The sequence below is a fragment of the Citrus sinensis genome, chromosome 3, assembly GCF_022201045.2.
Source record: "Citrus sinensis cultivar Valencia sweet orange chromosome 3, DVS_A1.0, whole genome shotgun sequence".
NCBI classification, from domain to species: domain Eukaryota; kingdom Viridiplantae; phylum Streptophyta; class Magnoliopsida; order Sapindales; family Rutaceae; genus Citrus; species Citrus sinensis.
In genome coordinates, this window is record NC_068558.1 from 4,097,929 (window position 1) to 4,124,222 (window position 26,294).

The following is a 26,294-nucleotide window of genomic DNA, read 5'->3' on the forward strand; positions in this document are numbered from 1 at the left end:
AAATGAATAGATGACGAGTCATAAGAGATGGAGACAATTCTGTACATTTACCAGCCTCTAGAGAAAGTTGAATTTGAAATTACAGTTGAGCGAATTTGGTCATTAAAGAATCAATGGAATGTGAATAATATATGTACGCAAAACTAGGAAACCCAGTCAAAAACCAACAATACATAAAATCTTTATTTCATCTGTTCAAGCACCTGAACAGTTAGCGCACACTGAATATGAAAACAACATTCATCACTCCAGACTCCGGAGTTGCAACACAGTAATGCAAATGGGAAGACATTATATAATTAAATAGCTGCCGTCTAACTTTATTGGTGAAACTTTATTTGTAGAAGAACTGTGAATTAGGCAGCTATAGTGTTTTAGCATTTCCAGCAAGAAGTAGCAATAATAGGCTTCGATTTCCAGCCGAGAACCAAGCACCCTTTCTCTTCAACAACCGTGTAACCTTCACAGACCTTGTTGTTCTTGAGCCATTTCTGTGCCTGATTTATCATCTTCATGGGTGCCGCCTGGAACCCGGCACGGCTCATCCTCCGACGCCATTGGTCCACCCTCTCGTGCCTCTCCACCCTTGCAGGCCCCTCACAGCTCACAATGTTCTTTATCTCCTCGGCAAAGTAAAACTGTTCTATTTTGGCGCGCTTTGTGTCATACTTGGGCAGCATGGCATCAAGGGAGTCAAATATTGCTGAGTAGTAGTGCAACGCTTCCATGAATCTCCCAAGAAAAAATGGCCCATTATGGCTTGAGTCCTGCTCAACAAGCACCAATACTTTCGGTGACAGCTCATGAATTATTTGCAACACTGAATTTAGAGCTCCTCTGCTTTCTTTGACCACACAATGCAGCTGAAGTATGCTATTAACAACAAGCACTTCGTTTTCAAGAACTTTGATGTCTTTAGTCTGCAAATTTTCCAAGTTGCTTTCCACCACAGAGAACTCCAAATTGATGCCGTAGGTCTTCGCATAATCTTTAAGCTCATCACCAATGCTTTGGAATTTTTCAACACAAAGGCCAACGGCAGTTATTCGAAGGCGGCGTGGCGGTTGGCCAGCGCGGTTGGCGAGGCTTTCGATCAGCCGGCGCCATTGCTGACCGCGTGGCAGACCTAGGGTCATGCCTAAGTCCACAACATGGACGAAACTCTCTCCCTCAAAGGCTTCCAATATGGATGAGTTGGCCACAAAGTGACCAAACTGAATGTGTGGGCAAATTTCATAGACAAGGCGAAAAGCTTCTTCCTTCTCGCGCGAGCCAGCAATGTCCATTATGTTCATTGATGGCGCGAAGGAGCCTACCGCTCCAAGAGGCTGAACCGATGCAAGACGGTCAGCAAGGCCTTGGACAAAGCAAGAAGCGACGCGCTGGAAGGAAGAGCCAAAGACCAAAGCATTGGCACGAAGTTCGGATAACAAAGCCGAGGCATGAGACTTGTCGCGACAAGCGACAGCTTCAGCACAAGCAATTAGGAGCTGAACGAGCCTCATCCCATCCGCGGTCCCATCTTGTTGATCACCGTCGCAGCCATCTTCTGATTTGATCATAGCTGCCGCCGCTTCTTCGACAGCTTCAGCAGCAAGGTATCTTCGAGTATAAGTCCAAATATGGTCCCTGAATTGAAGCCTTGGCAAATTACTCAAGCTGCTAGTGCTGCTACTGCGGCTAAGAGTACTGGTTGGGCTACCATCACCAACACTTATTGTCCGCTTAAGCCTCTTTTGATCTCTGGGCTGAAGAATCATGGAAGAAGCAGCAGAGTTATCCGACATCATGGGCAAGTAAGGATAGCAATCAACGATCGAAAGGCCCAGTTGAAGGCCAATCGCTTGATTACTCCTTTGATCATTATAGAGCTTATGAGTGTTAAACAAAAAATCATAAACCATATTCGCTCTCCTTCCACTTTGGCTAAATAAATTCAACAAACCTCTGAAAGAACCTATTGCTATCGGAAGATGATTTTATGGCGAACGCTTGCCTTGTTCCGCGGAAATTTCAAGATATTATGATAGCTATTGCCTGATGGGGGAAAAAAGAATGGGTCTCATGGGTTGTCTCCTTATAAACTAACATTCAATATTAAAACAAGCTTAGCATAGCATAGACCAGTGAGAATGAATCATGTCCGTCCTTTTCCAAGAGCTTTGGATTCTTTAAACTTGGATCGGCTTCCAGCCTAGGAGCTATAATTTTATTTCAAATTACATGCTGTAATTGAGTATCCTAATTCCTAATTATCTGGGTAAATGTCATTTCTGCATTTGTTTTTAAAATTCGAATTACATAATCTTTTAAAACCTTTTCTTTGTCTATACTCGGCGGAATGGATATGTTTCATTTACCATGTTGCATTCATGATTAAACGCTGTGAAAATCCTTCGTCACCTACCTATACACAATTGTTTAGTAATTATACATGGGCTAAATCAGAATTTTATATCGCGTCAATGTCCATACTCCAAAAAAATATATTTTGTGTGTGTCTAGTCATTATTTAGTTAGAGCATTCTCACTTTCTTTAAAGTGAGGATGCATATTAAAAAATATATATAAAAAATTAATTTCAAAACACTGAAAATTGTGTTTTATTTATTTATTAATATATTAAAATATGTGTTTTATATTTGTTAGTGACAAAATGAGGATGCTCTCACTAGGAAAGTATTATTATTATCATTATTATAGATGTGGGCAGCGTGATTTTTTTCAAGCAGACTATTAAAGCATACAACTAATTAAAATGATGATTCTATTAAACTGCATGGTTTAGTAACATGTCTGCATAAAAAAAAAAAAAAATTAGAACACACGTACCGAAGGACTTTATATATACATATAGAGAGAGAAATCTTCAAAATATAAAAGTAACTTAATTAAATAGAAAATAATAATTCTTTCCAAATATATGAGTAGGGTTAGGAGGCATGGTGTCTAGAAAGCAAATTTATTTAATATCAAAAAATAAGTAAACAAAATGGATGGTATGAACTAAGAAGGAAAGAAGAAAACGAAAAGGAAAAGCAAAATTGCAATTGCTATGGTGTCTACGAAAGTTAGCTAATTGATGAGAATTTAATTAGTCCTATCATATGGTGAGTGATTCTCAACAATAGAGTCATTCCGTGAATAGTGTTAAAATTGTAAATTAACAACAACACTCCATGACAATACCACTTAACAAAATGTGATCAATGTTGCCCACGATGCAATCAAATATCACATATTTTAGATGCGTTTGAAATTGAGGTTGGACAACTATAACTTTTAAGTTACAATACTAAAGTATAGCTTGATAGCTATGTTGATATGATGTTTCACTTATATAATAGAAAATCTACTATATCTTTAATAATTTTGTCAAATATATTATTTAAAATTTATATTTATTATATATTATTAATTTTTGTTTCATAGTTACAGCTAAGGGTGGGCAATTTCAGATTCGGATGAATCGATCAGATTTCGGATAATTCGGATTAAAAAAAATCCATCTGAATTCAATCCGAACCTTAAATATGATCCTATCTGATCCGAATTAATTTGGATTGGATTTGGATCGGATGGATATTTCGGATAATTACGGATTCTGATCGGATTCAGATGAGTTCGAATTTCGAATTATATTTCAAGTTCAAATTATATTTTGGATTCGGATTAATTCGAGTTTGGAACCTTTTAACAATACTCACCAAAAATTATGAAATCTATAATTAATGAAAAATAACTTCCCTAATGGTCTCAAGAATAATTTATTTACTGAACACAATAACGAAATTTTCAAAAAAATAAAAAATAAAACACAGGAACGATACTGATAAAATACATGCAGGTATATTCTAAGCAACCAAATCACTTACTTGCGAATGATCAAGACAAATCTTATAAACAAGTAAAAAATTCAAAGTTTCAAACGCAAATCATCGGGGGCTGTCGGATTAATGGATTACCATGAACAAGGCAAGGTTTCCGTCGCTATCAGTTGCTCGTCGTGGGTTTGGATAACATCGCGACGGCTGGGTTTGTGCCGAATCTGATCCAGCTGGGTTTGTGTTGAATCCGATCTAGTCTGGAGGATGTCGTGGCAGCTGGGTTTGTGTCGAATTTTTTCAGTTTGTGTTGTCAGCGACATGGTCGTGGGTTTGCTTGTCAGGTCGTGGCCCATGTGTGTGGTGTGGTTTGTGGTCGTGGATTGGCTCATCAAGGGCGCTCGGCAGTGGTGTGTGGTTTTGTCATTTGGAAATTGGAAATTGAGATTTGGGAATTGAGTTTTGATTTTTCATTTTCGGCTTTTTTTTAATTATTTTTAGTAACAGTGCAATCCGATCCGAATCAAATTCGATCGGATTGTATAAATTATATCCAATCGAATTTGAAAGCAAATCTGAATCCGATCCGATGCCTACCCCTACTTACAATTTTTTTTCCACAGCAATTGTACCTTAAAAGTTACAGCACCTCAATTTCAAACAAGACATTGGTTTAGGTTCTTAAAGCAGAGAGATTATTTCAATAATCTCGCGCAAGCGCAGTTTATATATTGGCAGTAAATTGATGAACTAATTAATAAGCATCATCTAATATCCAATTACTAATTGGGAGATAGATAGTACAAGAAATTATAAATGTAATTTCCTCATTTAGAAAGAGGGAAAAAAATAAAGGAAAAAAGGATTAGCCTTCTGTTGCTGAGAGAAAATAGAACGGACATATGATTGTGAGGAGCAATGAGACGTTTCTGAACTCCATACGGTACTCACACACACACACACAAACACACAAAATCTAACTTATATGCATGGAATATCGATAGTCCGTCGTCTCCCCTTTTGACGTGTTCAGTACGACATATTCTCAAGGCACCACGACCTTGCAATATAAATTTAAATTTGCCCACACTTATTCTATGTGCTTCCTATTTAATTTAGTTTCAGCTAATGAAGGGCAATGAGGAAAGACTTGTTAAAGTAAATTAAAAATATGCTGATTTGGCAAGGTTTAATTCACTGTAGATATTGAGAGCATAAAAGTTTTTTATAAGCCACCTTTTTTTTTCCTTTTTTTCTTTTTTTAACTTTAGAACCATGCATCCTGAGTGTTCAGTAATTCATATAATAGGCATCAGGAAAGACAACTTATTAAATAGTGCAATGTCATGATATTCTCCAAGTCTGGCCTTGCGTGCCCTCTCCCCCCTCCCTTCTCTTCTTTTCTTTTTTGGCATTACACGTTACACTCTCCTAAATTTATAACTATTGAAATTGGGTTTATGGTCTATGCTTTGAGCAATCAATTTTAAGTTTTGTTATGGCAAAACTCACTTGTCTAGGTTCAAAATGGATGATATACTTTCAAATAATAATTAAAAAAAATCCCTTTATTTTGCACACAAATAGGATTAGTCTTTACTCATATGTCAGATGTGAAGAAAAATAAATACCACCCGATAAATGTGTTATTCTTTTGCCCTAAATCTTAAACCATGACACGGATAAAGAACAGAACTAAGGGAGAGAAGATATTTGACCCACTCAAACCATCTTACCAACTCTCACTTTTTAATTTAGCTTATTATTTTATAAAATTATCCTTATTAACCATCATCCCCACCACCTATCTTTAATAACAACAAGTTCATTACTAGCACCACCACCTCTTATTTTCATTACCATCAATCCATCACCTCCACCAACATATGAGAATGTTAGTGTGGTGTTTTGTTAATTTAATAAACAAATAGTGGGTTATGTTGTTATTGATTATATTAGTTTTCATTTGCGTGATAACCTAAAATTTTGTTTAATTTAATTTTGGATTTGAATTAAAGGTTAATATTTGATGCAAATAGTTAATACGTTAAAAAAATTAATTTGTTGAGAGCTTAAAAGAGAATAAAAAATGCTGTATATTTTGATGATGTCCATCTGTTGAGAGCTTAAAACAGAACTAAGGGAGAGAAGATATTTGACCCACTCTTGCTTAATATCCCATCCTTACTTCTCTCTTCCGTATGAATCATTTTGTATATACCATAAAATTAAGTTCTCGCTCTCTCTCATTTCCGACCCCAATTCAAACAAAATTTATGTATCTGTATTGTTGTTAATTTTACTAGGTTTTCTAAGTAAAATTAATTTAGCATTTGATAATAGGTTAGCAAGAATATTGATCTAATCCTAAAACTTACAATTGAACATCTACACGCAGAATATACAACCAACCTATTTGCAATAACCAAAAAAAAAAAAAAATTTTGACTTAAAATTATAAGTCCGAAGGGAAAAATAAAATAAAATTTGTGTCTTACTATGAAATATTGAGGTTTTTTTTTTTAAAAAAAATGAAAGCATAAATTCAATCATAATTTGAAGATTAAAAAAAAAGAAGCATACATTGCTATTGTAACGTAAACAAAATATTGATAGAATAATTTAATAATTTCGTTATGGATTTTCGATCAAGGCTGTAATTAGAGAGGATGCATTTTTTTTTTTTAGCCTTTTTTCGGCTGTTGTACCAAAGATTTTGGGAGTTCGAACTCTTTAACTAAAGAGAAAATATGGTTTCATTGAGTTGATCGTCTTATTTATGATATAACTAAGAAATTATTAGAGGAGTTTGATGAGGATTTTCTTAGGGGTGCCAATAACTCTACTCTAAATTGTATTTCCGAGCTGTACTAATTATGTATATTCAAAATATATTGAGTTAATTAATGAAAGCCGACGGGCATCAAAGCTCAGCCGCAATTGAACCTTCTATTAAATTAAATTATATAGAAAACCATTTCATTATGGGTTGGGTATGGTTTACCCTAGGGGTGGCAATCAAATCCGGACCCGGATCGGACCCGTATTGAACCCGGAAAATCCGGTCCGGGTTCAACCCGCACCGGCATAGTTTTTATCCGGAATCCGGATCAGTTTTTGACAACCCGTATTTTTTCGGTCCGGATCCGATTTCAGGTGAACCCGCAAATCCGGAACCCGGACCCGGATATTATTTATTTTAATATTAATTTTGATCCGTAAATTCATAATTATAAATAGAAAAATTAAAAAAAAAAACAAAAACAAAAGTGAAACCCTAGAATCTAGATCTCTCTCGTCTCGTTCCTCTAATCCTCTCTCGAAATTTCTCCTTCAACCTAAAAAAAATTACTGTAAATCTGTAATTTCTCCTTTCAATCTCTCAAGTCTCATCCGTAAACCGTAATCCGTTCCTCTCTCAATCTCTCTCACCCGTGAGCCGTGACTCATTGCTCATCTCAGTCCTCCATCGTCACTTAATCTCTCTCACTCTCTCTGCAACTCTCCTGTAATCTCTTCTTCAGATCAGATCAGATCCTTCGCGTCGTGGCTTGTCATCACCTTCACGGCGAGGCTTGTTCGTTTCATCACTCGTCTGATCTCTCACTCTGTCGCGGCCAGCAAAAGGGGTTGAAATCCACCTCAGTCTCGCTGCTGTGTTATGTGTTCATCAGCATATACTTCAGCTGCTGTTGTGAATATTTGTGAGTCTCGGCTTTTCTCTTTACAATTTATGCTCTATTACACTTTGATTTTCCCTCTTTGCAATTTTTGTGCTGTTATGCTTTGAGCTTGTATTGCTGCTGGCACAATTTGATTTTTCCTCAGACATGGTTTTCTTTGTATATGACATATGAGAGCACTTGACTAATTATAAGCTTTTTGTTTTTCTGAATTATTTGCCTCTTTTTGTTCTTTGTTTTTCTGACACAAGGAGAAATTGTTGTCTAAAACAGAATAGTTGCCATTTTTCTTCTACCGCGTATTGTTGGTTTTGTGCATTAAGAGTTGGTTAGTGAGTAAGCTTAGAATTGAATTTGAAGTATAATTAGCCAAAGGGCTGCTGCCTATGGCTAGCTGCATGAATGGTAGTTCTGAGCCTGACTAGCATTAATACTCTGTTTGGCTTGCTTCTGCTTTCTCTCACTGAAATTGGGTTCGACCTTGTCCTGTGCTTTTACTACTTGTGTATACTGAGTTGCTTGAAGAGTAATGACTCTTTCCAGTTAGTATTGTACACTCCTGATCCTTTTCCTCGATTAGAAATTTAGAATAATCCGCCAATGCAGTAAGAATTGTTTAGGATATCTGCAAATTTGTCGCAGGCACTTTTTTGAGCACTGGTGGGCTGTGGGCAGTGGCTGGAAATTTGAGCACTGGTGGGCAGTGGCTGGAAATTTGAGCATTGGTGGGCTGTGGTCAGTGGCTAGAAATCTGAGCACTAGTGGGCAGTGGCTGGAAATTTCAGCTTTAAATTATAGAATTGTGTTATGAATTTGTATTTGTGGATGTTTATTACTTTAAAACTTTGAATTTTAGATTTTATATTGTGTATTTGTGTTGTATTTGTTTTAGAAGCTGGATGTGTTATTATGTTCTGTTATTTGGCCCTGTGTCCAGCAAATTTTGATGAACCAAAGTTAAACAATTTGGTTCTAGTGGGCTGGTGGTTCTGGATGTGTTTATATGTTCTGTTTTTTTGCCCTATGTCCGGTAAATTTTGATGAGCCAAAGTTAAACAATTTGGTTCTAGTAGTCTAGTGATGTCACTGATGTGTTATATGTTCTTTTTTTTTTGCCTTTTATCCATCAAATTTTATTGAACCAATTCTAGGAAGAATTGTGTAATGTGTTGTTGGGGAAAAGATTAAAACATTAAACCCCATCCCCTGTGCCTTGTTAAAATAAGTTATATGGTCTCTAAAAAAAAATAAATAAGCAATCCGGGTTCAAAACCCGGAATCCGGAAGCCCGGATTTTTCCGGGTTGAACCCGGACCGGACCCGGATTTAAAAAACCCGGGTTTAATGCGGGTCCGGTTATGAAAATTTTGTGTCCGGGTCCGGATCCGGAACAGCCAAACCCGGACCCGGACCCGGAAATTGCCATCCCTAGTTTACCCATGGGTTATGAACAAAATCCCAACACTCAAATTTTTCAAATGAAATAAATGAACACAAATAGGTAAAATATTTTATTATTTATCTTAAAATAAATTTTTATTTGTCATTCAAGTTTTCTTATAATAATTGTTTTTATCATTTTACTAATAATTTTCTTATACATTTATTATAAGAAAATTTTCACAAAATAAATAAGTATAAAAAAAATTATTATTAATTTTTTTGTTCATATCAAAACATATATTTCTTATTTTTAATGCTTTATTTTTTATTTAGTTTCTATTCATGTGATTTATTTAATTTATAATAAATATAAATAAAAGAGTAGTTGAAAATAAGGGTAATATTGTAAACTAATACTATTAGGGGGTTTTTTGGTCATTATAAAAACAGAAGGGGGAAAAATGATATATGTTGATTACTGTAGGGAGGAAAGTGGTAATCTCCCTAAAATTAAGCATATAAGTAGACAACATAACGTAAAACTACCAAAACGATAAATAAAAATAAATATTACATAATTAAATAAATAACAAGTGGCAAAATTTATTATTATATTGTTAATGTCATGTTTGTAAAAGTTTATTATTAAAGTGTACGTTCTTATTTATTGAGAAATAATAATTTTTGTGATTAAACTTTATTTTGATTTTCTAGTATTCTTTAATTTAAGGATTAAGTTATTGTAAAATTTATAATTTTTATCCACTATATTTTTTTATATTTTAATATCAATTTAATAATTAATAACAATTAATAATTATTATAATTTTGATATAATTAAATTTTATTAAAATAAAAATTATTTTGATAATAAAATTCAAACCAAATTTTACAATATTTGGATTGGGTTAAAAATATTTGGGTTGGTTTGGGTTGGATCCAAATTTTTATGGTTTGGTTTGGGTTAACTTAAAATCCAACCCAAACCAACCCATGCCCACCCCTACTCATTAGAGTGTACCGCATTGTATTGGACTGTATTGATTTGTAATGAATTATATTAAATTGAAATATATTAAATAATACATTAATCTACTGCAAGTATGAAATGTATTGTTTATTTTAATATTTTACATTATTGGTTTATATTAAATTATAATTTTTTAAATTTAATAATAGAAAATATATTAACCATTGGTACCTAGCTACCATTAGCTGCCACTGACCACTGGCGGAAATTTTTAAAATTGTTCATTTAAGTCATATTGAGTATTATTCGAATTCTCTTTTCGAGCTCTACACAACGGTACCAAAAGTCACCGGAAATAGAGCACCCCTCCGCCGTAGATCTACACTTAACATTTTGAAATTTAAAACTTTGACTTCATATATTTACCGTAAATGGTAGCTCCGTTGCTAGAGATATTGATACGGTTGTGTAGAACTCATGATGAGACTTCTATGGGTACTAATATTAGTATTAAAATATATCATAAAACTAGCAATGGCCGGTGGCCAGCGGTGGTCTAGTTGCCGGCCGAAATTTAAATATTTATTTATTAAAAAATTAAAAATCAATTAAAGAGTGAATTAAAAATTAAAAAGAAAGTGGCAAGACCCGCATAAACCCTGGGGTTGGGCGGGTCTATATAAGCCACCCAAAATTGGTTAATTTTATGCATACCCTCATACTAATTATCTGCTCCAAACATATGCTGTAAAAATTTATACAACCCCTACCCTCGTGAAACCTCCGCGACAAACATGCCCTTGGTGATTTCAAAAAAAAAGATGAGCTTGCTTCATGTCTAAAACGGTTCGCTCAAAGAGAGTCTAAACCAAGTATGGTATGGACATTTTACAGAACCGTTTTCATTGCATCATTTAATTTTACTAGGTTCTAAATTCATGTGTTCGATTTTGATTTCTTTGGATTATATATGGGAGATTGCAGTAGACCTAATAGATATATATATATTCACAAGCTAGCTTTCGAGTAGGAGTTGGCACATGGTTCTTAACGCTCCAGAAAGGCTTTCACTATCAATTGTGTTAATGGGTCGTGTTCATTATTAGATCAATCAACTCGAACGATATATGTACTTTTACTTCCACGAAATCCGTATCAAAATATTGATACTATTGATAGTTATATACGTACATAGTTGTTGATATCTCTTGGGCTTCTCTCTACAGGTCATTACATATACGAAAAAAATTAAAGACCATGTTATTACCAAGCATCGTGACCAAAAGATTCTTCTTTGGTGGCTCTATAAAACAATTCATGAGGCAGTGTATAACCATTTATATATAGCTCAAGAAAATAATAATAATAATAATAATAATCCACCAGAGATTTTCGTGTAGCTGTAACAACTAACAATGGTAGATTTGCGCAAGGGAACGAATCCGCGCGGCTGCCCAAAAACTGTTTAATTAGCAAACATCACGCTAGAAACTCATTTCGGGTGGGGGAAACCAATGTGGCCATTCTTGGTGATGCCAAGTGAACAGAAGCTTGTGTGGTGATGCGTGTCCAAGGAAGCTGGGCAATGGCTAAATTTGATCAGGAGCCATAATTAATATTTTAGAATTGTTGATTAATATTGTGATGTTGTTTCGTTGAGTGAAAATAAATATATGATTTTGGACTTATTTAACTTCAATATGCATACGGCTGTAATGTAGGTCGTCCCCCGCGTGTGTGTCGCAGCAAATTAAACAGCATGTGATTCATTCTGCCACCAAATACTAGATTTAAATATATATATATATATATATATATATATATATATATATATGTAATATGGATCCATTCTTGTCATCCGTTAATATGTGATTGTAGCTGCTATATATAGGCAATAGCTTCTTTTGTTAACATGGTGGGAGACGCTATGCTAGTGTCTGTCACAAATTAATTCAACACCTCAGCAACTCATGACAGTCAGTTCCCCCACTCTTCGTCTAGTCAGTGGCAATAAGCTTTAATCTGAAATTGTCGCGCCTTCTTGATAATTACAATTGTTGATTAATAAATTTTTTTTCCTAACTTCAAATTTAGAATACGAATTGGAGGAAAAAAAAGGGAGGGGGGGGGGTTTCCAATCTCAGCATCTCTTTTATTTGGACAATCCCATTAAAAAAAAAATTTAAATTAGAAATAATTAATATTTTATCAGCCAGTCACTTTAAATTAGGTTTCTCAATTAAAAAATGCTAAGTGTAAAGAAAGATGAGGGAAATGAAAAAAAAAAAGAAAGAGAGAGAGTGGATGAAGAGAGAGATGATAAATTTCTCTTATCTTTCTCTACACCAAGCACCACTCTTCTTAATTAAGCTGAAGGTCTGTGAGGGCTAGCATCAAGCTCCTCAACTTTGGCAAAATGAAATAAGATTATTCTTTTTTATGTAGATTAAGATCAGCTTATTCTTGATATACCTTAACAATCCAATTAATACAACAAGATACAATTAATTAAAGATGGAGAGTGGTGCCTACATACTTAGAGAATGAATACATATTAGCCCGGAGTTACTTTATAGTTAATAAAGAGTACTAATTAAATAATAACAATAATTATGAAATATTTTGCTACCTATATGTGTGTGTGTGTGTGTGATGATGATGATGATGATTGTCACTAAGAAGGAGGAGCGCAGGCAATACAAGCAAGCAAGAGGATGGCAGAGGAAACACCATCTTCTTCAACATTGGAGCTGCTCCTTTTGAACTTGTTAGCCTTGCCTTTGTTGCATTGAATTATCTGCTTCTGCTGCTTCTGGTGCTGATCCTGTTGCTGTTGCTTTCCCTTCATCGCTTCTTCCACTTTGGACACCATTTGTAATTAGTAATGTACTATAATGCGAGCTTGTGCATGGGGGAAGAGCCACACATGTACTCTCAATTTATAGTCCCAAATCTTACCAAAATACCCTCGGTTTGTCCCCATTTTCACATCTTAGTACTTGACTAGACTTTGGCACTTTGGGGTGCCCACTCCATTATCCTTCCAAGGAATTCTTAATAATTTATATATTGATGTTTACATCTACTGTGCCATTATATAAATATATTTATGGGCGCTTGGCACTATTCGGTGAATCTTCTAAATTATTGCCTCCAGTACTATTTAACGACATATACTTGTAAGAACCCTTGTCTGCCCTCCCACGAAAATTCATTAAAGAGTGATTTTGACATTATCGTTAACAGATTTTTTACGTATCGTTTTTACAAATAATGTTTTGCAAGATAATAACAGATCACTTACTTTAAATTGATACATACTTCCAAAAAAAAATAATAATATAGAGTCGTAAATCATCATTCCAGCTGGAAATTTTGCATTGGATGCTCTTGCAATGATCAATCATTAATATAAGATAAGCAAGTAATAACTTGTATTAATAGCTGGGACGTTAAATTAAATAATCAATATTCAAAACACATGGTTCAGTTTGTTAAATATTGAATTGTACGAAAATAATCAATTAAAAAAATTTCATACCGGACCAACCAACAGATTATATCAACAAAAGAATGCTCGAAAACAATCATTTCGATTATTGGATCTGTATGCTAATATCAAAATATTAAGTGAAAGTTAATAAAATTGATGAATAAATACATTTATAATAAAGAGGTCAAATTGTAGTTATAATAAAAGAAAATGCACTTGCCAGTCCTCGTCGTGACCTCAGACAAAAGAGAGGTCTTCAACTCTTCATGTGCAAATCCATGTGAGCATGTTCTCGCCATAGGGCCCAGAAGTCATCATCAATTTTAAAATCATTCTGCACAAATTTTCTCGTCCAACTAATTTCTGATCATATATATACATATCTTTTTTGCTACTTTCGGTTTACCGCACTAGTTTCCAATCTCACCAGCCTAGTAATTATTGAAGTACGTTTTCTTCCCTCTCTTGCTTCAAAGCTCATTAATGTTTGAATCTGGTGCATGAATTTTCATTGTCATTGCGAAAAGCTAAGGTAGCAACTAGCAAGAACAAGTCAGTATGGTCTCGGCAGAAGCACGTATACTTTCTAATAATTTGTTCCATTTAATGGGATCCATTCAATTGTTTCATTGTACACTGCATACCTTTCGAATTAGCGATTTTCAATTTAGAGTTTGGCAATATTTGACACGATCCGATTACCTAACAGACCAACACGAACACAACACGAATAAATGGGTATTGATTTTAAAATTTGACAAGATTATTAAATGAGTTGGGTTCGGTCGATACTTTTTTCCGTATCGGGTTAGGGTTAAAGTTCTTGACCACTTTAATAGTGTGTGTAAATATTGATACATATGTATACTTTATGATATTAATATATGGTATTATTTACATATATATAATTAAAAATTTTAAGAGTGTAAATGTGTAATATTTTAGGGGGTGTGGATATATGTGTGTGTGTGTGTAACATTTGTTAAATATATACATATTAAATGAGTTATTGAATAACTTGTTTATTTTTTGTGTCGGATTTGGGTCTCAATATTTTGACACAATTATTAAATGGGTTGAGTTTAGGTCAACTTAAATTTTACATGACACGAAACTGGCACAACACAAACGTGAATAAGTTCTTACTCAAGTGATAGTAAATTATTAAATTTTGTCATTTCAAATTTACATATGTAGTTTGATTTCATTTTTTGCAAAAATCAAATCCGATCAGTTCAAACAAATTTGAGTGCTCATTCCCGCAGACCAAACTGGATTGATTGATTTGGTTTATCAGTTTTCTTTTGCATTTTTCGATTTTAGATTTTTTTTTTTGAAGATACGAACCAGTCCTTGAAGGCCTTGAACCAAACCGATTTGAACAAAAATGCCCAACATTATGTAACTCCTATTTTGGCATATAATTGAAGAAACAATAGAGCAAGCTGGGCAATAACATGTGTCTGGAGTCTGGTTATAATAAGTTCATGCATGAACAACGAAGTGGCCCAAAGCTTCGCAAGTGATGGCTTTGTTGTGATTGAAAGAGACAAGCAATTGAGGGCGGTGAAGTCATGAGCCCATAATTCTAAGCATGCGGAGACATGGCTTTAGAAAATGGGATGTTGGCCATTCCCAAACATCCCATTCTGGTTTTCTCTGACCCCTGAGAAATTTAATGGAGAACTCCATTGATCCATTGTTATTGGTTAATTAAGCACAAAATAATATTTATTTATTTCTGTAGGGGTATTTTCATATTTTGAATCTTCATCCCCTCGGATAGGGAACCTCGAGAAGACTACGCATTACGGGCTGGATGCACATCCCTAGGCGTAGTATGTATTCAGATCAAATACTTGAAACCTACAAAAATAAAAAGAGTTTCTAGTTTGTCTTGATTCTATTTTCAAATTAATATATATATATATATATATATATATATATTTAATTCAATAGACAAATCAGTTGGCTCAAAACATTACAAAGGGGAATATTTACTTACTTTTTTTATTTTTTAAATTCTATAGTATAAAATTCTAAATACAATTAACTCATTTTTAAGGCCAGAGAATTCAGATTATTTCAATCTTTTATTAATTATTTGTTGTGAAAAAAAAAACTTTTGAATTCGAAGAAGCAAGGGACTTCGCTAATCATAAGCCAGCACCATTAATGTTGGTCTTAAGTATATATTTGAATACATACTAGTCCTAGGTTTATGCATCTTAGCTGGACATGATTCCGAACTCGGATATCTAACTTAAATTGATTATTAAAATTCTGTGAAGAGGTTGAATCGAAGCTAACTAATTAAATGCTTTGAAAGCTTGAAACAAAATACAGCAGAGGGGCAGATCAGAACGTTGTGCAAAGAGTTAAAAAAAAAAATTGTAAATATTACATAATAGGATCGTAAACAAACTAGAAATTTAACTTAATTCAATTTTAATTGTCGTTGAATATTTGATTAGTATTGGGTTAATTTGTTAGGATTAAGGTCTCGCTTGGAATTGAGTTTGGACAACTATAACTTAAAAGTTATATTATTAAAATATTTAGTAAACACTAACTATTATAATTTCGAAGCTAAACTAATTTGATTTTACACTTATATAATGAGAAATCTATAACGTCTTTACTGCTTTTATCAAAATTATTACTTTAAAATTATATTTATTACATACTATCAACTTTTATTTCATAATTATAGTTTTTTTTCTACAATAACTATGGCTTAAAAAATCAGTACCTTACTACCAAACAGGACCTGAGTAAATTGAATGTGTTAACCAGGCCAATGATGATGATCATATATAGGATGCGTTTGGGATTGATGTTGGACAGCTGTAGCTTAAAAGTTACAGCACTAAAGTGTTTGGTAATCACTAACTGCTGTAGTTTAGAAGTTATGTTGATATTATTTTTCACTTGTATAATGAAAAATCTATTATATTTTTAATAATTTCATCAAAATTATTATTTAAAATTTATATTTATTATATATTACTAACTTTTGTTTCATAGTTACAACTTTTTTTTCACAGCAACTGTAGCTTTTAAATTATAACATCTCAATCTCAAACACACCCATAGATAATTTTGAGTTGGATTGAATATACGTTGTTTGTATTTGAGGGAAGAAAATTAATTGGATTTTCCCAGCAGGGAGGGTGGGTGGGAATGGGGATCCCTAACTGCAAGATCTAAAAATCTTCTATTAGCTCTGCCTCTTAAGTTCTGGTGGCATGCCTAATGCGTCAACTGAAAATATTCACGCAAGTCTCATAAAAGTTGTTGATACTTCAACTATTTAAACTTCCACAAAATAGTTTGTTATAATTTTACAAATTCAACAATAAACAAAATAATAATAATAATAATAATAAGTTAGATATACGAGACAATTTTTAAAAAAGTATTTACCTGCACAAGATGTACAAGTTCATTTGGAGGAAAGGAACGTTGTTTTGTAATAAAAATAATCATGAAAATTCAGCAGATATAGATTGGAAAAAGAAATATAAACGAATGCAGTAATATTTGTTGAGGGTCGCTGAGAATCTTGATTTGTACTGGGGGTCCAGCTAGGTTACAATGGTGGAAAATGAAAACTTTTGACTTTAAATCGTTGCATTGACTGATGAGTAAATTAATCAAGAGTAAATGATACAGCATAAGCAGTTTTTGTGCCAATAATATTTATTATTATGCAAATTAACATGGCATATATCATTAGTTGAATAAAAATATGATATAATCTCATGATTTACGTTTATTTTTTATATTTTTATCAATCTATCATATATTATCACATCAATTCTTCCAACATTATTTATACAAGTATTTGGCAATAGCGTTAGAATACTTGTTTATGTTTTTAAATTTTATCGAATTGTTTGTAATACCCATAGAATTTTTATTTGTGGAAGGGGATAACTAAACTCGTTTGTTATATACTTGAATCTGAAAATTTATTAATTTCAATCGTTTTTTAAGATTTATTTTTTTTTTTATAACTTATGTCTAATTTTTAGACATTTATATCTGAATATGACTATTATTTGAATGGGAAAAAGGTCTAAACATAAAATCAATATTATATTCCAAAAATATTTTTATTAAAATTACTTATTTCCTAATCTATAAAATCTAATTCATTTATTTGTTTTAACTTATAAGGATGTAAATATCAAATACCATGTTTAAGATATTTTTTGTTTATAAAACAAACAATATGCCGCTTATATTTAGATATTAAAAAAAATATCATCTAAATATTTATATTCTAATACATTCAAACTTCAGTGAAAATTCAAAGATATTCAGATTTCAAATTAAAAATACAAACGATGTAACTGCTAACCCAATAAACATTGGTTATTGTGGGATCACAGTGGTTATGGCTGGAGTTGGAGTAATAGGCACATTCGGCTGTTAGAGACCTTTAATAATTCATTGATTATGTACAACACATGTAATTGTTAATATTAATAGTAATTTATTATTTTCAACATACATTATATATATATATATATATATATATATATATGTGTGTGTGTGTGTGTGTGTGTGTGTGTGTGTGTGTGTGTTACATAACACACATTATAAAGGTTGAGATTTAATGGTGCATATGTTTACGTTAATTAGACAACACTTTACTTTGAACATAGCAGTTGCCAAGAGTAAAATTTGAGAAAAAGGAGTGATTATCTGAGAAGATTGCAGGGAGTTACCCATGCATAGATGGAGCATACAGGCATTCCAACCCATTTTGTTTGCACTTTACATCCATTAGTTTCTCAAGGATCCAACCCATATTCCAGCCATCTCATAACTATGTATCTAAGTTATATATATATATATATATATATTATCAATCACTTATTGTCCGTTGCCAAAAGAAATGGTGGGTGAGAGTCTCTTCTTAATGCACCATTAGCCCATCACAATTCACCACCACCGCTAATGGATCTTTCTGTGATTTTGTCATCGGTAAACATCCTCTTCTTAATATGAATTTTCACTCGAAACACGTAAACTAGTAAAGAAAATGAGCTAATAACATAATCTGAACACATACTCTGATAGTAATTATACGTGAAAATACGAAGCAATTTTTATATCAGATAATACCTTTAACTTAAAATAATAGATTGATGAAAAATGGTGCCGTATTTTAAATAAAACAATAGTATCTAGAAACTTAGCTAAGTGATTATTAAATAGATTCATTCACCTCTTTTGCATACACATGAAACTCAAGAAACTGCAATGTAGAATTTTATGGGAGACTCAAATAATTACACTCTTCTTCTTTTTAGTAAATTTTCATCCATCACCAAGGGATGTTAGGCTTGTCTTTTGATCAATCATTAGACACGAGCTGCAGATTTATCTTCTGAGCCCAGGCCCATATTTGTTGGGCATGATAGCAAAGTCCGAGGTTGGCCCATACTGGCCACAAATTAACACGGTTTATCAAAAGAACACCAATGCTTACAATTAATTGTTCATTTTGTTATGAGTACGTGTTAACGACGTTTCAGAAACAATACATGATATGATGATTAAAAAGGTCGGTGAAATCAATCCGAGTTTTGTATATAAAAACATATATATACACAATCATTTTCTTTTTTCTTTTTAATTTCTTCTGGATTTAGATTACAATATTTTTATAATTCATTTTCTTGAAATTACTTCCAATTTCCAATCAACCATAATTTGTTGTTAATCAAAAGCCTCACCACCGCATTTGTTGTCCGTTGCCAAAATGAATGGTGGGTGAGATGAGAGAGTCCCATAACATGGGCCCACTAACAACAACTGCTGACACCCCAGCCAGCATTGACTACTTCTGTTTTATCCCGCTGTGTTGACTAGTGACCCGTTTCACTCGTCGACCCACCACCACTATATAAATATTATCGTAAAATTCACTTAAAAATAATTTCGTGCAGTAAAGAATACATATATGGAAATGATATGAAAACGATCGTTGGGTGTGCGGACAACATTTGAGGTGACAAAGGGCCTTCCTCCAACCAAGCCCATGGTTTCGCCGCCTAATACACCATTTAAACCTACCGTTAACTTGAACCATTGACCAATGTTAGTACATGCCATGTTTGGTTGTTCAGTCATGGTCCATAATTAGTCAGACATGTGTCAATATTACCAACGTAATATATAAAAAAACATATCATCTTGTCGTTTTAAGGTGATTAACGTAATTTAAAGAAATTCTTTAATAAAGCTTTTAGAAACACAATTTGAAACACTATTGACTCGCGCTCGTAATCGCTTTTACAAACTCAAGAACTCAGCCACTGGGCTAGTGGAACTACGTTTAGGAAGAGATTACAGAAAATAGCAATACGTTTTTAAAGGCAAATATGTTGAAAAAATAATATATTATGCTATTTTGAGGGCACATTTTGAGTGGGTTCCACTTAGAGAAAGTGAGAATTCTTGTGAGTTTCGGATTCTATTCCGTTAATATTTTAAAATATAATTTTATTTTCTCAAAATGGTGCTTGAGTGAATGAGAAATTTTCTCTCAAAGTTCACTCTTGAAGTTGGAAATTTGAAAGGAAATGAGACTTATCCCACGTGGGAAATTTCCACCCTGTGCTTACCCAGAAATTCGTGCTCGTTGATTCTGAGAAGCAGTTACCAGCAGACCTAAAGCACTCCAATAGGTGGTAAATTTATTTTAAGGATATTATCCTGTGCAGGCCTTGGGTTTCATTTTATTTTTTTGTTTTCTTTCTCTTATTTTTTGCTCTCTGTTTTCATTTGTCATTTCTAGTAGCTGGTTTTCGTTGTTTAGATACTGTATAAATTGAAACACGCATGACTCATGCCCCTGAAGCCTTTTTTTACATAATAAAAATTTAGGCACTATACCAATGGAGCTGTGTTTTAAAGCTCGTCTAACAGTATATTCATCTATGTTTTTCATCATTCTCATATATATATCACAGTTAGTACTTAGTTGGACAATAAAGACTAAAAATTCCGCCACCACATGATCTTATAATCATCATATGGCTGAAAGTGAGATGGTGCGTTGCCGGGTTGCCACATCAATTACTTTTTATTTTCAATTGATCTAAACAATGATAATTGTGCACACCTTAATTGTCGTCTCTTAATGATGATAACTTTAATTGGTGGTAGTTGATTTTCAAATTTTATATCAGAAAAATGATGTTCAAATTATAACAGTGATGAATTAACAACAACTGACACAAAAAAAAAAAAAAACGGTTGATAAATTCAGTTCATCGGTGGAGTAAACGGTTGGTTGATGACACTTACAAATGATTAGGGGATAATTTGAAATTTGAAAAACAAAGTGGGGAGGAATGAATTTAACCCAAAAAAAAATTATATTAATAAAATAAAGGCTTTTTTTGGGGGGGGGGGGGTTCAATCAAAGGCTTTGCCTTCGTGGACCTAATAAATGACCATGGGTTAATAGGGCGGTAAAATGAATAAATGAATCAATCATAAATGAATTTGGTTAAAATTCTGTTAATTTATATTCGATTTGTTTATTGGACGAATATTCAGTTTGATTAGTTTAATTAGTTTAGTATAATTAATAAACGAATCGAATTGATTATTAATTTATTTACTATTTGTTTATCCTTTAATGAACTCATTACAAATAGAATTAATATGAATTAATTTAAAAAAAATAATTAAGTAAAATAAAATATAAAAGACCACAAATTGAAAATTTATTATCAATTATAATTACTATATTCGCCTTCAACTTTTGAAATTTTTTCATACATATCTAAAGATAAATATATAATTTAATTAAATGAATAACAAATAATTTTTAAACAAATTAGTGGTGCGTTTACTTCATAGAATGAGAATGTGCTGAAATGAGAATGAGATTCTAATGTTTACTTGTCAAAAATAAATGGGAATGATAATGTTTTGGAATGACATTGATGTGTTTACTTAGCAAAATAAATGGGAATGAGGAATGTGAATGAGAATTAATTGACCAAAATACCCATAGTATTAAATAATGTAATTTTTATTAACTAAATACATGTATAAATATTATTATAAAAATGATATAATTAAAAATAAAATTAATAATAATAAATGATAATATTAATAAAAATAATAATAACAATAATTAATAGTAATTAAATTAATAAAATTTAATAATAAATATAATGACATTTAAAATAATAAAATTAATTGTGATTTGAACGAGAGTAATTCGGAAAATATGAAAAAATTAGAGGGATATAAAAATCAATTTAGAGAATGAGAATCCCAATTCCCAACCCCCCATGGGAATGAGATTCTCATTCCTTATTCCCAAATTATGTGGGACTCACACAGTTTATTATAATTTTCAAATTATATTTTACCAACTAAACATGAGTTTCATTTTCATTTCTTAAACCTTCAAGTAAACACACCATAATTGTATTTGATTCGTTTATAACTTATTTATTAAACAAATACATAAATCAATATCTTTAAACACATTTTTGATTGATTTAATTAGTGAAATCAACTAAATTCACTATTTTAATAAATTAATTAATTTTTTAAAATCTACATCTATTTAGTTCACATCGAATCCGAATAAACAAATGAAGTCCCAAATTGCCACCCCCTAGAAGTTGTGGGATTCGGTGCTACCCGAACTATTTCACTTTGTATGTGATATTCTTCATTACAATATTTCAGATAAGGATCGCAAGACTAAAGGTCGTAGGCGACATCTCTTAAGAAGATCGTTTCATAGAGAGTGATTATCTTGTCACAAGGTAGGCAAAGGCATGACATGAATTCATCCTGGAGCGTATGTTGATTGAATTCTTTCCATTGTGCAGAAATTCTATTATGTAGCAGCAAATACTATTGTCAAATGGACGCCCTTAATTTATTTGTTTCTTTCTTTCTTTTTTTGGCCCCCCTTTTCACCAGCTCTTCTCTTGTGCCTTTGATTTTTGATGCAGAATCAACTTTAACATTCAAAATTCTCCAATGACCTGTTATTAGTTCCTTGTGATAGCCAAAAATATCAGCAATCTTCCTTGAATACATTGCAAGAGAATATACGTGTTTGGATTTCCCGCATGTATGTATTGTTCTTATTTACTTGTTGAAATATTTTATATATATTAAAGCTGTTAATGAAATGGCATGGAAATTTGTGGGTTGAATCTTGTGACAAGATTCATCCTTGCTCGCACATTTGCATTACTCGCTCCTTCAACCTTTAAAACAGCAAATAAACAGTCATTGGCTTTGGCTGGAGATGGAGATGGAAGCGTGGGTTCCTAATCAGAAAGATGATGGTGGTTGTCTGGTTGAGGAGGATAAGAGTATCATTCTTTTGATGCAATAACCTTAAGGCAATAACCACGGGGGAGTGGTCACTGGAGAAATATCCTAATTCAATACATGGTGATGGTGCATTGGTGATTGTGATTTTCCACTCCCATCTAAGATCATAATAACATCACCAATCTCTTTGTCCCCCGTTTGCAGATGTTGTCTCCACCTGGGAAATTTCTTCAAATGTGCTTAAATATTTTCAGTGCCTTGTGTATACATGGATTTAGCCAGGACCGCCCTGTATTTATGTCCTTCCCGGTATATGCATACTTGCATAGGAGCTTCTGCCCCCACTAAATCAACCACCCACATTCCAATCGCCGTCGGCTGGCTAATGCTCTTAACCTCATATTGGAGGCCAACTGGCAGCTACTTCTATTGCGTATACATAATAAATATATGGAGATTGCGACTCTCAGGTTTAAATGTATTTATTGAATTGAATAATAAAATAATGAGATGCTGACTTTATTTTTTGACATATGGTTTTAAATTTTAAAATCATTATCTAGTAAGGGCTTGTTTTACTTTAAGGGACAAGTTAAATATAGAAAAACATAAATTTCAATACATTATATAGAATAAAACACACTAGATTGGAATGTGTGTGTTTTTTCTTTTTTTTTTAGCTTATTCTTTATTTTAATGAAGGAATGGATCCCTCATTGAAAATTTACTCCTATCATTAAAGTTTTCTAACAATTTTTTTTCCCACTTAATGTTTTTATTTTCTATCATTTTACCACCAAATTTTTAATTATGTTGATAATTTATTAATGTCATAAGCGTATTTCAAGAATTTTAATATATTAACCCAGAAGAATTATAATATTTACATATCAATTGTAGATATTTAAGGTAATAAATTGATAAAAATATTATCTTTTGTAGATAATTTTTTTTAATTTAGATGATTAAATTTTACTTACACAATTTAGGGGTAGAATAAATTTTTGCTATAAATTCAATTAAAAATATTGTTATTATTAATGATTTAGTGGTAAAATGATAAAAATTAAAATATAAGGAAGAAAAATCAAATTATAAAAAAAAATTAAAGGTAAAATAATATGCGAAGAAAAGTTTGGTTCTAAGATGGAAATATTCCTAAAATAAACAAATTAAAAAGCGCGAATCGAAGAAACTAATTAAATAAATAATGCGGGCTGGTCTGGATTGGGAGTTAAAGATGGGTCCGGCCCAATTTGGAGTTAAAGCTTGAGATGAGAAGATGATATATTAAATTTATTTAGAAAACAGGCGGTCAAACGTGGCGCCAAAGCTGTTATTCGAAGGAAAAAGAAAAGGAAAAAAAATAAAAAATAAAAGAAGAAAGAAGAAGAAGAAACTAGAAAGAGCAGATCCAGGCAGCAGAGAGAGATGCTGGGGAGAGTGAGGGCAGCTTCATCAACACCCTACGATTTGGAGTTGGAAAGGATGCCGTCCAAGCTTATCAAAGACGATTCTCTCTCTATCTACGGTACTCTCTTCTGTTTTATATTAGCATTATTATTATTATTTTCTTTTTTGAAATCGCGTTCACCCGTTATAATCGCCCGCTTGCTATTTGGCGGAACACTCTTCAGCTGATATGGCTCGCCGTTCCTTTTGATGTTCTGGTTATTTGATAATTTGCCTCTGTACTTGCAGTTCTTATTTTCACAAATGAACTTAACAATTAATGCATTTGATCTGATTTCGGTTGTTTCTATTTTAATTTTATATCAAGCTGTGAGGATATAGCATAAAGCTATTCTCGTGAGAATAATTTTTGCTATAATTTGAGTTAAAATCCAAACTTAAATGGACCTCAAATGTTAACATCACTATCTATCACTTGTATTAGGGGCAGATAGTTTTTCTAAACATTCATAGCAGTGTGGTGTATGTAAACCTACTGCCATTATTCACTGGATAGTAGTGGTTAATAACCTTGACCAGGTTCATCAAAAATCTCATTTTTGGATGCAGAGGCTACACTTATGAAGCTTAAGCTTGGTGCTCGGCGTGATTTGGGTCCACCTCCTGAGGTATCAATAGAAATAGAAACAGATTGTGATTCTGCCATTGGTGCTAATTCTTGTAGTGATACTTTAAGCGCATGCTTAGCTGAGTTGGGTTGTAATTCTCATTCTGTGTTCAAGGGCTTTCAACGAGTCACATCCCACGAGGATGTGATGATGACAGATTCCAAATTTTCTTCTGTGTGCATTTCACCAAGTTCTAGTGATTGTCAATCTATTGCTAGATTGCAGCAGCATCCAAGCAAGAATTTATCAGTTCTTTACTTGTTTTCTAAATATAGGAGCTCTGGACAAGCCATAAGCTCATCTCAAGACGATGCAAAAATGACAGACAATTATGGGTCATCTGTAAGCAATTCACCTCATTCTAGTGATTGTCAATCATTGAAGAGCTCCAAAGAGCAACTGGAACAGGATTGTGTCAGTTCTGTTCGCCAGATGTAAGAATAGAACTTGATTCGTGACTCTCAACTTCAGAATTATCAGCTATATTTGGGTTATTTAACTTGGACATATATTATGGCTGCTACGCAATTTCTAGACTTGGAGAGCAATAGGAAGTTATGATGCTTCGTCTTTGGGAGATTGGATTGCAAAGACTGAAGCTGAGTCTTCTTTTCCTCATAGCTGAAATTGAAATTTGGTTCTTAGGGATTAGTATTCATATTCAATGACATAATGTTCTTTAAAACCAAACGTCGTTTTTGGGATGGTCGAGGCTCAAAGTTCCTGCAAAATTGAGAGTTCTGCTTACCAGTTGAGCAGGAAGGCTGAGGTTCTCTGCATTGTTTGCATATTCCTTTCGTGGTTCAGGTTCAGGCATTGAGAAGGATGTTCAAGTTTGATTATCGTATTGACTATTGAGATTTTATTTCTGCTTCAGCATAGTTTGTTTGGTTAGCTCGGTTGTTCCCGTTTGTTGCTTTCCAAGCAGCGGGAAAAATGTTCAAAAAACGAGCAAAATGAGTTCGTGTCCGTTTTCATGTTTAATATATTTTTAGCGTCCACTTGATAGGGGATATGTAATGGTAACGCTGTTGAAAGAAAATTCCACATCGAGCTAGAAATTTGAGGAAATGACAAGATTATGGATGGTTAACGGAGTTGAGTTGGCAAAACTCTGGCTTAAAAGCTTAATTTGCAGTACAACCACCATATAAAGAACGTTTATTGAGATAATCACATTTATTATTACTGTTTTTTTTTTCTTTTTCGATTATTTTGACGCACAATCACAAACTAAGAGAACAAGACTTCCAAATGTTTTGTCTCCCAAAACAACGGTTCTAACAAGCGGTTTAACCATTGAATTATTAGGATCACAAATCAATAAAATTCTTCTGATATTTCAATATAATCGCTCAGAAGAGAACTCTTCAAAAGTGTGCCCGCCGCATAGTTAAGTGTTTGATGAATATTACTCCCTTAACCACTGTGCTTGAGCTGGTGTCCACTGACACAACTCACCTTCTTTGAACCACAGACCTGCAAAAACAACCAAATAATGAGATTCTTCCGTTTCTCATATAG

The 26,294-nt window shown here is 33.0% G+C and overlaps 5 protein-coding genes across 10 annotated transcripts in view; 2 read left to right on the forward strand and 3 right to left on the reverse strand.

The window, feature by feature from the left end:
- The window catches only part of LOC102622057 (uncharacterized), a 36,092-nt gene extending 13,613 nt beyond the window's left edge, over nt 1-22,479 (forward strand). The window contains exons 12-13 of one of the 4 annotated variants that reach the window (XM_025099364.2): nt 22,087-22,166; nt 22,233-22,479. In XM_025099364.2, coding sequence (XP_024955132.2) covers nt 22,087-22,151 — 65 coding nt within the window. In that variant the 3' untranslated portion in view covers nt 22,152-22,166; nt 22,233-22,479. Of the gene's footprint in view, nt 1-22,086 lie in introns of all 4 variants that reach the window. The other 3 variants (XM_052438860.1, XM_052438861.1, XM_052438858.1) reach the window with 3 other exon arrangements.
- Nucleotides 1-26,294, reverse strand: part of LOC102623060 (nucleoside diphosphate kinase 2, chloroplastic) — a 33,859-nt gene that overhangs the window by 5,046 nt on the left and 2,519 nt on the right. The window contains exon 7 of one of the 3 annotated variants that reach the window (XM_006476916.2): nt 25,902-26,249. The exons of the other annotated variants lie outside the window; for them this stretch is intronic. Coding sequence (XP_006476979.2) covers nt 26,182-26,249 — 68 coding nt within the window. The 3' untranslated portion in view covers nt 25,902-26,181. Of the gene's footprint in view, nt 1-25,901; nt 26,250-26,294 lie in introns of those variants that run through there. 3 annotated transcript variants of the gene reach the window in all.
- LOC102623552 (GRAS family protein RAD1-like) lies at nt 157-2,338 on the reverse strand. Its single transcript, XM_006476917.4, has one exon. The coding sequence runs from the start codon at nt 1,902-1,904 to the stop codon at nt 375-377; it is 1,530 nt and encodes a 509-aa protein (XP_006476980.2). The 5' UTR covers nt 1,905-2,338; the 3' UTR covers nt 157-374.
- Nucleotides 12,346-12,784, reverse strand: LOC102623831 (uncharacterized). The gene has a single exon (XM_006476918.4). The coding sequence runs from the start codon at nt 12,730-12,732 to the stop codon at nt 12,535-12,537; it is 198 nt and encodes a 65-aa protein (XP_006476981.2). The 5' UTR covers nt 12,733-12,784; the 3' UTR covers nt 12,346-12,534.
- Nucleotides 23,799-26,124, forward strand: LOC127901473 (uncharacterized). The gene is made up of 2 exons (XM_052438865.1): nt 23,799-24,220; nt 24,712-26,124. Exons 1-2 carry the CDS (start codon nt 24,121-24,123, stop codon nt 25,206-25,208), a joined length of 597 nt encoding a protein of 198 aa, XP_052294825.1. The 5' UTR covers nt 23,799-24,120; the 3' UTR covers nt 25,209-26,124.

What these genes read in the sequence shown, in the direction of transcription:
- LOC102623831 (XM_006476918.4), bottom strand. Translation starts at nt 12,732, where the DNA reads ATGGTGTCCAAAGTGGAAGAAGCGATGAAGGGAAAGCAACAGCAACAG.
- LOC102623552 (XM_006476917.4), bottom strand. Translation starts at nt 1,904, where the DNA reads ATGGTTTATGATTTTTTGTTTAACACTCATAAGCTCTATAATGATCAA.
- LOC127901473 (XM_052438865.1), top strand. Translation starts at nt 24,121, where the DNA reads ATGCTGGGGAGAGTGAGGGCAGCTTCATCAACACCCTACGATTTGGAG. An exon ending in CGATTCTCTCTCTATCTACG is followed by an intron (nt 24,221 to 24,711) that starts GTACTCTCTTCT and finishes TTTTGGATGCAG; the next exon opens with AGGCTACACTTATGAAGCTT.